The 10,581-nt window shown below is 35.5% G+C and overlaps 2 protein-coding genes across 5 annotated transcripts; both read left to right on the forward strand.

Moving 5' to 3' along the window:
* Positions 1-232: 232 nt before the first annotated feature.
* On the forward strand, positions 233-7,343 carry LOC149709721 (uncharacterized). 4 transcript variants are annotated; one of them, XM_089857691.1, is made up of 6 exons: positions 233-669; positions 745-827; positions 1,013-1,102; positions 1,863-1,919; positions 2,001-2,133; positions 2,231-2,444. In XM_089857691.1, exons 1-6 carry the CDS (start codon positions 657-659, stop codon positions 2,278-2,280), a joined length of 426 nt encoding a protein of 141 aa, XP_089713817.1. In that variant the 5' UTR covers positions 233-656; the 3' UTR covers positions 2,281-2,444. The 4 variants fall into 4 exon arrangements, with proteins under 4 accessions (XP_089713817.1, XP_089713816.1, XP_089713815.1 ...); XM_089857690.1 differs by having other exon boundaries at positions 2,001-2,444; XM_089857692.1 differs by lacking the exons at positions 233-669; positions 745-827; positions 1,863-1,919; positions 2,001-2,133; positions 2,231-2,444 and adding exons at positions 5,929-6,088; positions 6,223-6,312; positions 6,642-7,343 and having other exon boundaries at positions 898-1,102.
* Positions 7,344-8,021: 678 nt separating this feature from the next.
* Positions 8,022-10,194, forward strand: LOC149709722 (prostatic acid phosphatase-like). The gene is made up of 6 exons (XM_089860739.1): positions 8,022-8,281; positions 8,344-8,427; positions 8,771-8,860; positions 9,330-9,444; positions 9,892-9,983; positions 10,054-10,194. The coding sequence occupies exons 1-6, from the start codon at positions 8,114-8,116 to the stop codon at positions 10,192-10,194; spliced, it is 690 nt and encodes a 229-aa protein (XP_089716865.1). The 5' UTR covers positions 8,022-8,113.
* Positions 10,195-10,581: the final 387 nt, after the last annotated feature.

The raw sequence follows: 10,581 nt of genomic DNA on the forward strand, positions 1-10,581 counted from the left end.
CTCTATAGGGGTCTGTATTTCTTCAGGTAAAAAGGGGTTCCAGGTGAACCAAGTAGAATCGTCTTCAAATCCCCCTCCCCTGGTTCTCAACCTTTAAAAAAGGTAATATTTTTCCCTGACTTGAGTAGAAAAGTTGTCCCCCCGATTTTTCCAGTCCCCCTTTTGAATACTTTGCCAGCTTTTGAAACTCGGTTTCCTTTAAGTTTAAAGAGAGACAGAGATAAGAGGCCACTTTCTAAGATATTTCAAGGTCATTGCCATTTTTTCCTGGGACCGAAAAACATGTTTATATTATTGTAATACTCCTATACTTTTAAATTTCTTCCGATATGGCAGTTACCTACATTTAACTCCATTGTTCTCTTTGTATTCATAACATGGAGTGTCACTACAGAGTGCCGTCTCATTTCGACCTTCCGAGGGATAAATCACTCGAGGTCTTTGAAATTAAACCAGCGGGTTATATAATGGGTGTTTAAAAATAAGTTTAGGGAGTGATTTACCCCTCGGAAATGCACGTGCTTCAATCAAACCTCGCGCGTAAATTTGCAATCCTCGCGCGACTTCGCGGTTAAAATATTTTAAGCCTAAATTAACTTTCAAAATTTTTTTTAAACAAAACCAAAATTTTTACTACTACTGTTATAATAATAATAATGGCCCCCAAAAGTAAGTTTTTATATAAAATGCGTAGAGCTCTCGGAAAGGTTTTATTATAACGTAACTACGCTATAAATTTTGCAGAAACTACTTGGTCGAAAGTTCGCAAAGTACTTAAGAAAATGGCTGGTGGTACTCCGAAAAGAAAGAAGAGGAGCGTTACTCGGGTAGGGAAAAGACAAAAGAGTTGCAAATTTGTCATTCTCAAGGAATCCCCCCCCCCCTTTTCTTGAGAAGTTGAGAGAGAGAACTGACTTTTTGTTGGAAACGCTACATTAACTTTTGTCTTCTCTGGGGGGGGGGGGTTATAAGATCTCTTTCTTTTGATTCATTAACTTCCGTCCGTCCGTAGGCGAGTACCTCTAAAAGCGTCCCCGAATTGGATTATTTCGGATTTGAATTCAATGACGCTGACGAATATGAACGAACCATGGGACACCAAGTAAGCCTTTTTAAAATCCTATCTCACTCCTCCCAGAAATATTTTTTATTTGCTACTCATAGTAAGGGTACTAGAGGCCACAGCCGTAAACTTTTTCTTCCTCCTTCCCGTACCAATATCTTACGTAACTCCTTTTTCCGCAGGACCATTCCCTTATGGAATGCTCTCCCTGATTACCTAGTTTCCATTACTTCAGTGAACCAATTTAAGAGTCATTTAAAATTATTCCTAAATATATAAATTTCGCCCCAATTTAAGAGTCATTTAAAATTATTTTTAAATATATAAATTTAAATTTCGCCCCAATTTAAGAGTCATTTAAAATTATTCCTAAATATATAAATTTAAACTTCGCCCCAATTTCCTGTTATTATATTTCATATTGTTTAATTTGTTTAATTTAATTTTAATTAATGTTACTTTTGTATGATATTCCCTATGGCTTGTATTGTATGTATTGTATTTTCAAAACGTTTCGGAGCTGTAAGACCTTTTCTTTGGTCCTAGCTCGACAATAAAAACATATTTTCAAGATAGGACGGCAAAGTGACCCACATATTAGGTTTCTTGTGTTGAAAGTTTAGGAAATGATTTGGTTAGGTTTGACCTAGGTTTAGATGCATTGAGGACTAGCTAGGTTCAGGTCAAGGCTGGTTAGGGTTATTTTTAAGGGGTCCGGTCCGTTTGCTGTCTTCTATCCCATATTTTCTCCGATGAAATGTCCCTTTGTTAATCTTTGACCTTATTATTGCCCCTCAAGGTTCCCTCCAGCAATCATCCTTTTCCGATTAAAAGAAGTAGGAGCCAATCGCAATCGGTAATTTAACTTGGGGGATGGGGTGGAGTGAAATCGGTAGCCTCGTTATTTGATTCGTTAACCGCGTTCCACGCGTCACAGGGTTCAAGTAAGCGCCGACGGCCAAGATCTCGTTCGAGTTCCAATAAGAAAGGGATCAAAGGTCACGCGTTAAGAAAAAGCCCAGTTTCAGCGTCCCCCACCGCCCCCGCCGCCGGGGCTACTGCCAAAAAAGGTCACATGTCAATACTGGGAGAGTTTTGCACAATTACTAGTCTACGACCTAGCAAAGGATTCAAAATACCTTCATATTTATTTGACTTTACATCCAGGAAAAGGAAACGCCAAGAAAAACAACGCCAGGAAAGATGTTACAAAATAATAAGGAATTTAATCAAATTAAATAAGACTCCCGTTTCAAAATAACAACATTCAAAACTATTTCAAGACGACCTGCAAAATTTTTGTAGAAAAAAATTTCATTAATATATTAATGGTGTATTTTTAACATACTCAAATTATTAAATATGATATTTTATATAACATAACCCGTATATTATTGCCTATTAATTTAGTTTTAAGTGTAATTAGTAATTACGTGAATTAATTGCGTCATCCCATTCTCAAGTAGAAACCACTTATTCGGTAATCAATTGTCGATTCGCGAGTAGTCCGAATAGGTTACGAGACGACTTTAAGCAACCACGCAATCTTCGTTACTCGCCGAGTAAAATTGAACGCGATACACATTATAATTTAAAGCACGGTTAAAGTGTTAGTGACATAATTTTCGTCATCCTCAAACTTAAAATGCGAAAAAAATCCTTGAAAAATCTAGTTTATTATGATATGTTTACTTTTGAATTTGGTTTCGTAGCAATTTATTAAATTGCAATCAAAGTTATGTGTTTGGAAAAGGCCTAGTTGAGATTTTCTTTCGTTTGATGACGTAGTAAGGAGAAATTTTTACTCTAGATGTCGCTCACGTGACGCGCCTCTTAATGTCGCCGCGCCGCGTTAAGCCTAATTTATTCAGATTCGCGCGCGCGACTCGGGAGTCTCGCGCTTGGCTTTTCCGCGAGATGCCGTGAGTGACGTATCGAGGAGAAAAACCCGCCAAAAATCTTCTCCGCAAATTTGCCTTTGTCCCCCAAATTTCAAGTTTTCAAAGTGTTTTTCCCGTGTTTTCCCTCATATTTAAATATTAATCAAGCATGTTTTTGGAATCAGAAGAGTTTAAACTCTCAAAAAAGTAAGGTTTTCTTTAGATTTGAGATAATTTTTAAATCACGTCGCTATTCCTTTAAGTTCGTATTCGCCTATTTTTGCGTCTACTCGTCATTCGGCGAAGATGACCTATAAGGTAAATAGATAACTCCCATACGTACCGGTACGCGTTTCTTCGGGTCAGCTTAAACTCTCTAATAACTACCTAACTTTCCAGACAACAAATAAATACATAAATAAAATTCGGCTAGACGTTTTAAAAATAGAAACCAAAAAAAAAAACAAAAACCGAAAAGTTTAAGTGTCATTTAAATCCCGATATAACTAACCTACGTTAAAAATCAAAGATAACAACGACGTAACCTTATCTTAAGTTGAACTTAACGTAAAATGAATGGCGCTACCCCTGACAAGCCCCTCGAGATATGATGCGGGTTACAGCGTCATCTGAATGAATATATAGAACAACACTTAGGTTACTTACACCTTAGGAAACTTTAACTCTTTCTTACGTTGTTTCTTTCCAAGATGCCCTAATGACGTCAGAGACCCAATAAATTTTAATTTATTACGCTCAAAACGTAACTATAAATAAAAGTTTACCTTGCTCTTCAAATTATAAGAGAATGATATGCAATATCAAAAAAAAAGTAAAATTAGAATTCTTTGAATTAATTATTCATTCTATTTTATTTGGTATTTGTTTTGTCGCGTTTGTAATTGGATTAATTTCGAATGCATCGATGTAGTTGGACTTAATTAGGAATTCCGGTTAAAGTGAACGTGCAAGCTATAAAATACGGAAACAATGCTCTTGTTGTTGTTTTTATTATATTAAAGGTTGTGGTAATATGGGAATTTTGATACCTGGTAATTGACCAGGGGATTCCACGGTATCTAGATTCTAGAAAGACCTGGAAAAATCAGGCAAATGAAATTGGTTTTAGGGAATTTCAAAATAAAAGTCATGCTGGTTCGATATTAGTGCTAGAATGAAGGGTACTAGTACAGGGTCTTGCAGCCCAAAAAGGTCCTATGATATTTTACTACAAAGGACACGGTTTCAAAATTTGAAATTTAAAATCTGTGAAATTTTTAAGTTCTTAATTTTTTTTTTAATTTAGTTAATAAGAATGGTCCTGGAGTAACATTTTAATATATATTGCGTGTCAGCTTTAATTTGATTCTCTTTAATTAATTAAGAAGTGAGTACTTAAATGTAATTACGTATGCCATTTATTTATTTTTTCTCCCCATAATCTAAGCGAGTTTATAATTAGAAAAATGTGGGAGGTCTTTGTTTAATTGATAACTCAATCGCGATTATATAAAAGGGTCACGCCCGAAAAGCTTTCATATTCTGAAACTCGAAGAGAGATTAATACGATCCAGTTAACTTAGTGGATTAAGTTAAATAATCTTAAACAGTAGTTAAAATGAAATCGGTCGTACTTGTATTCATTTTCTTCGGATTGCTCTTAAACCTTGCGAAATCGGACCCGAAATTTGAGTAAGTTTTAATTATGAAATGTAGTTATTGGCTAGCTTCCCAAAATCGTGGTTTTGAACTTAAATTTTCACATTATTAAAGTTTATTAGACCTTTTAATTTTATACATTTATTTTTATTATTTTTTTTTTAATTTTAAAATTCGTTGGTAAAATTTCTAAGTTAACTTCATTTAAGCTCGTGGTAATTAATTACTAGATTACTTAATTGAGTTCTTAGAGCAAGCGTGCGAATTTAAACATCCCAATTAGTTCAGGATCTTTAAGTTGTTGTTTCGGTAAGACAATGGCTGAAATTCTTTCAGTTTCGAAGGAAACGAAGGTTCTAAAGTGGGTCAGTTGTCCAATGAACAGTACCATCAACTTCTGGATAATCTGGAAGGTCTAATCGCGCCAAAAACCAAGCCCTGGATAGACGAACGTACAGTTTCTAATGGACGATATGGTCAAGTTAAATACGTGGAAGAACCGGATGTCCCCACCAATGACGCGTTCCGCGACATCAAGTCTTTAATCTCTGGTACGGAATTGGTTGGTCAATCCGGGAAGGCGTTTGAAGATATGGCCAGGAAACGTCGCACGCAAGTTCGTTTGAATTACGTCGACCGACTGGAGACTTGCACCGAACCTGGTCCTTGCGTCAACGTGGCTCTCAACTTAACGGCTTGCGCCCAGTCCAGTCCGGGTTCCGATTGGACGCAATGTCCCTTGGCCTTTGGCGAGAGCAACTTTTACATTCACACCACCACCCTGGAGCAATGGAACAATTCTCTCATTTGTGGCGTCAAGTATCACTTTCAAAAACTCAATGGTAAATTGTACTTATGGGTCAAGACGAAGGGCGGTGAACCGAATTACCCAGGATGCTCTTGCCATCGAGTGGTAATTGCCGAAATGTCTGATTATATGCCTTTCGTTTATTGCGAACCTTTAATCAATGGACAAACGACCAGCACACCTGTCATTGTCAACACCAAAAATGCAACGATTTAGTCCATCACCCTTCGTAATTGCATGGTCAATCCAAATATTTATTTATTTATTGAAGAAAAAATGTATTTTAAAAGTACTTAAATAAAATCAAAGACAATAGAAATGTTAAGAGGACACGTGTAATGAAATTATTTGACCACTGTCCAGCACAGCACCCGTGACGTTTCATCATGGGTGAATTTAGTATGCTTATATTATCTAATTACAATAGAAATAATTAAAATTTGACCGTTAAATTTAAACAAGAATTTCATATTAGATTAAACAAATTACTAAATAGTAGTTTTTAATTATAATTACAGTTAAATGTCCGGATTTAAAAAGATATTTGGAACTTCACCTACCTGGACTCACCACCACCACCACTTTACGTTTCATAATAATAATAATAATAATAATCATGAGCATCTTACCATAAAAAGCGTAATTAGCAAAGATGATGTCCCACGTTGCGTCACACCCGTAATTATCATATTTCTTTGCATAAGTAACCTTATAACAATAAGTGTCACACTTGATTAATTTCCTTCAGAATTTTTCATACTTAATAATCTTACTTAGTTAATGTTTATCGGCTAAGTTTTAAAATAATGCAGGAGAGAGCAGACAGTCTCGATGGGGAATTGGATTACTTTAGCTTTGAATTCAACGACGGACTGGAGTACGAACGCCTCACGGGACAGAAGGTAAACGCCTCCAGAAACCTTTAAGTGACATTAAAGATTTCGGAATCCCAAGTTCCTAAATTACAAATTGCGTTTTTACATCCACATTTACTTCAAAAGACTTTTCTGATTACGGCTGGTTTTAATAATCCAGATTTTCATAATTTAGTAGCCTTAACTTGGCGAATTCAAAATCATTTTTAACTTCTTCGATGAATTCGTAATTTTCATTTGCAATTTAACAGGTTTAACTAAATGTATAGGCCTATATATATATAATTTTATCGAACTGTATTTGTTTCAGTTGACTGTTATCGCGTAACTCAATTTAAATATGTTTAATTCAAAAGGTTCCATCGGCTAACAAATCCCTGAAGATTAAAGAGTGCACTTTCGAGTCCAAGTTGTCTGTAACTAATTCTAGCTCGAAAGACACGGATGGATTACGAGGAAACCCATTAAAACCTTCCGATCATTCAATATTTACACCCTAATTTTAGATTATTTGTTTATTTAATTTTCATATATAGTACTTTCCTATTTTTAGATTTAGATAAGAATAAATTTAGTTGCAATATTGTTGGTTTTTAATTTGTACGGTAGCGTTAGTGTCCTAGGATGTCCTTACGTTCGTGTTGGGAAAAGTGTTTTTGTTAACAATGGATAAGTGAAAGAACGCGTTGTGTTTTGGGGCGCTCATCATGCATTTTGACAGCGACTGCGTGCCTCGTGTTTATGACAATAATACTTTTACTGCTCGGCTCGGATTATTTATTATATAGTTTACGTATTGTGTAGGGATACACCTGTAAATATATGCCGCGGCCTTTTAATTCTCATTGCGTGGCACTTAAATACGCGCGAAAGCTCTGAAATTATGTTCGCTTTAATATTAAATACCTTATTTTATTGCGTTTATTGCGCTGATAATTATTTGCTGGATTCTTACGATGTGAAGGGAAATTTGAACACCCTGAAGTCGCTTCAAGTTGTAAGTTTTGATTTTTATTAGTTTCTTCAAAATTCACGAGACGTTTTTAAACATTTTACAAAATTCACGAGACGTTTTAAAACTATTAACAAAATTCACGAGATGTTTTTAAACTTCTTACTAAATTCACGAGACATTTTTAAACATTTCACAAAATTCACAAGACGTTTTAAAACTTTTAACAAAATTCACGAGACGTTTTTAAACTTTTTACAAAATTCATGTTAAAATCGGATCCAATTACGAATACTTAGGAGTTAATTAAACATTAATATTTGATGATTAATTAGATTTCGAGACACGGAAAAAGGACACCTTACGCTAACTCGTACCCATCAGATCCTAACAAAGAATTTCTCGCCTTAGGATTAGGTCAACTAACCCAGGTTAAATTCTGCCAACAAAAAAGGGGAAATAATAGGTTTAATTAAGATAAGCATTAATTAGGATGGTGTAATTCAAATGAAAAACTATGGATACGCCATCAAAGAAAGATACAATGGATATCTAGTTCGTGATTATAGAAAGGTAAGATTATTTTTGTATACTTCTTTCAACCAACCAAAAGTTGAAATACAAAGTAATATTCTACGACCGACTAAATCTCTGTGAAGTGTATAGGTTTCAGTTCTAAAATTATACGCTGAGCGGTTTATATTAAGTTTACAGGTGGTACATAAACCTCTACTAAGTAATGTGTCACATAGTGTTGTATGAGTCTATGGGGGTGTGAATTTAGTGCGCCTGTTGAATATGAGTGTGATAAACCCGTCATTGTTTAAACGTTCTACTTCGGGGGCGTGAAAACTGTACACCTATTTTTATTAATAAATGCAGGTACTGTCTCGAAGTTCCTACATTCCACGGTGCGTTCAGAGTGGTTACTCCATGTTATCCGCGATTTACCCTGATTCCGCGTGCAAAATACTTAATAACAACCCTGATGGAGCTTGTACTCAACCCGTAGTCACCTTTTCATTATCGCCCGAATCTGATGGGGTTAGAAAATTATGTTAAAAATTATTATGTGAAAGTGCAATTTTTAATTAATTTTTTTTCAGGCTTTATACAACAGTTACGTTGATGACCTACATCCTCTCTATGGCGAAACGCCCACATTGGGTTTTGATGACCAATTCTTGTCGGTTAGTTAGTTAGTATTGATTTCAAGATAGAACTTAAAATATATCGTAACTTAATTCATCTCAAAATCAACTTAGTATAGGCAACTTGACCTCTCATTGAACCTAATCTAGTCCTAACTTAAGCCTAAGCCTAACCTATGACACTATAAATACTATAGAAAGGTCAGGGTACCGTTTTATCTCCTTTAAGTAAGATAAATAATTAAGTTTTAAATAGAGTTAATCTTAATGGAACGAAAATTACTTTCAATTCATTTAAATATTAACAAGATGATTTTAAGTTAAATTGCTCTTAACTTTCTTTGTAAATTGATTGTTTTTTTCTGTTCTTTTCCCCGCCAAGAATCTCTTGGAGGACTGCAGGAAGGGTAGCGGCTTACAATTGGAGAGTGTATACGATGCCCTAGATCTATACGATACTTTACTTTGCGAGGTAATTAAAATTAATTACATACGCACGAGTTGGAGACAAAAAAAAACCCCCTTTTAAATAGGTATAGAACTTAGTTAATTTTAAAACGGATGTATTTTGCCAAAGAGAGGCTGAACCTAGGAACTCAAAATGCAATGCATTCTATTTTTAGTAGAATAGATCCTTTACAGGAGTCGTGGTAGAGTCTAGTGTTTGAGCGTCTTGTTTTCTTTAAGCCTTTTCGATAAAACTAAGGGGGAAGAGACAGGGGGTAAGACTTTGCCTTCCATCTCTCTTTTCGGCGCCTGCGCTGTAGTCTTTTTGGGTCCAACGCCAGCAGTCCTTTTTGAAAAAGGTCTATCTATACTAGTAGGCTCGTAAAATCTTTTTAAATGAAGCTTTTCCTTTTTCACTAATTATATTTTTTTTCTTTAAAATGTATTCCTGAGCGATTCTCGCTCGGACTAATCACTTCTCATTATGTTTTCAGAAAGTTCATGGCAAAATAATTCCCCCTTGGGTCGGCACGGTTTACCCTCGATTGGAGAAGTTAAACGAAGCATTCTTCGCTCAAATGTACCGCGATTTTTCTCAACCCATCGGCGGTGAGTCCCTTCGCTTAATTTGCTCTTGCTGCCTTGCTGCAAACCCGGGCAAAGATCTCCAAGGATTCGAATCTCTCTTGGCTATGCCCCTTCTCCATCCCATTAAAATTGCCGCTTTTTTAATTCTGTCATAAAAACTTTTTAAATTAGTTTTCAGAGCTTGTATTTTTGCTGATTAAGTGCATTTTTTTCCCTCGTGAAGTTCTTTAGCGACTTGTAAAAACAAAATTAAGGCTGTCTTTCGAAAGAAACGTTTCTTGTCTGTATGAAGAAGCGAAATTTCTATTAGCTCTTTGCTGTCATAGATTTTAGGAGAGTTTTTATTCCTTTCAAGGCGCTAAACGACTACGTCTTTGAATTCTTTGATTTAAATTTGTTAATTTAGCAGTTTCAGTTCATTTTTGTTTGCTTATTTATTTATTTTTTCTCTGATTCCATCATTTCCAGGGTCTCTGTTGAAATTGCTACTGAATGATTTAGAAAATCCATCCAAATTTCAAGGGACGAATATTACCATCGATTCCTTTTACTATTTTACCGTAAGTTTTTAGCCTATCTTCAGAGTTTTTCAAATTATTATTAACTTTTTAGGTGATTTCTATTTTGCAGCATGATTACCAGATCATAAGCATTTTGGGACTTTTAAAAATCCCGCGGAATTCCTACGCGCCATCTTTTGGCGCAACTATTCTTATTGAAAAACACGTGTATCAAGACAATAGTACATTTATTAAAATCAGAAGAAAATAGGGGAAGTACGTATTCGTACCTTTAGCTAGTGCAAGTCGTCCTTCTCTCCCAGAAACAAGCTATCGCTTTAAATTGGCCAATCAGAGATAGGCAGAGAACCGATAGAAATTTTTGAAGGTGCGCCACCATACCGTGAGAAATTGAACTACAGAGTATAGACGACGATTTCCGTCCTTCTTTCGACCGGGTAGATTGACATTGAAAGTTATCGTTCAATTAAGAGTTAAAAATGGATAGTTCTGTCCAGTGTAATTTAGTATATCGTGAAACTAGTGACAAGAAAAGCCAGACAAGTTTTAAAGGCAAAACTAAAGGTATTCAAGTCGATTTTTCGCCAAATTCGAGTGACTCGTTAAGCCTCGGCCATAGTAAACTCAAGAAATCAGG

Source organism: Phalangium opilio, unplaced genomic scaffold (assembly GCF_054372755.1).
Source record: "Phalangium opilio isolate 3A_F unplaced genomic scaffold, DU_Popi_V2 ptg000011l_1, whole genome shotgun sequence".
Classification (NCBI taxonomy): Eukaryota; Metazoa; Arthropoda; class Arachnida; order Opiliones; family Phalangiidae; genus Phalangium; species Phalangium opilio.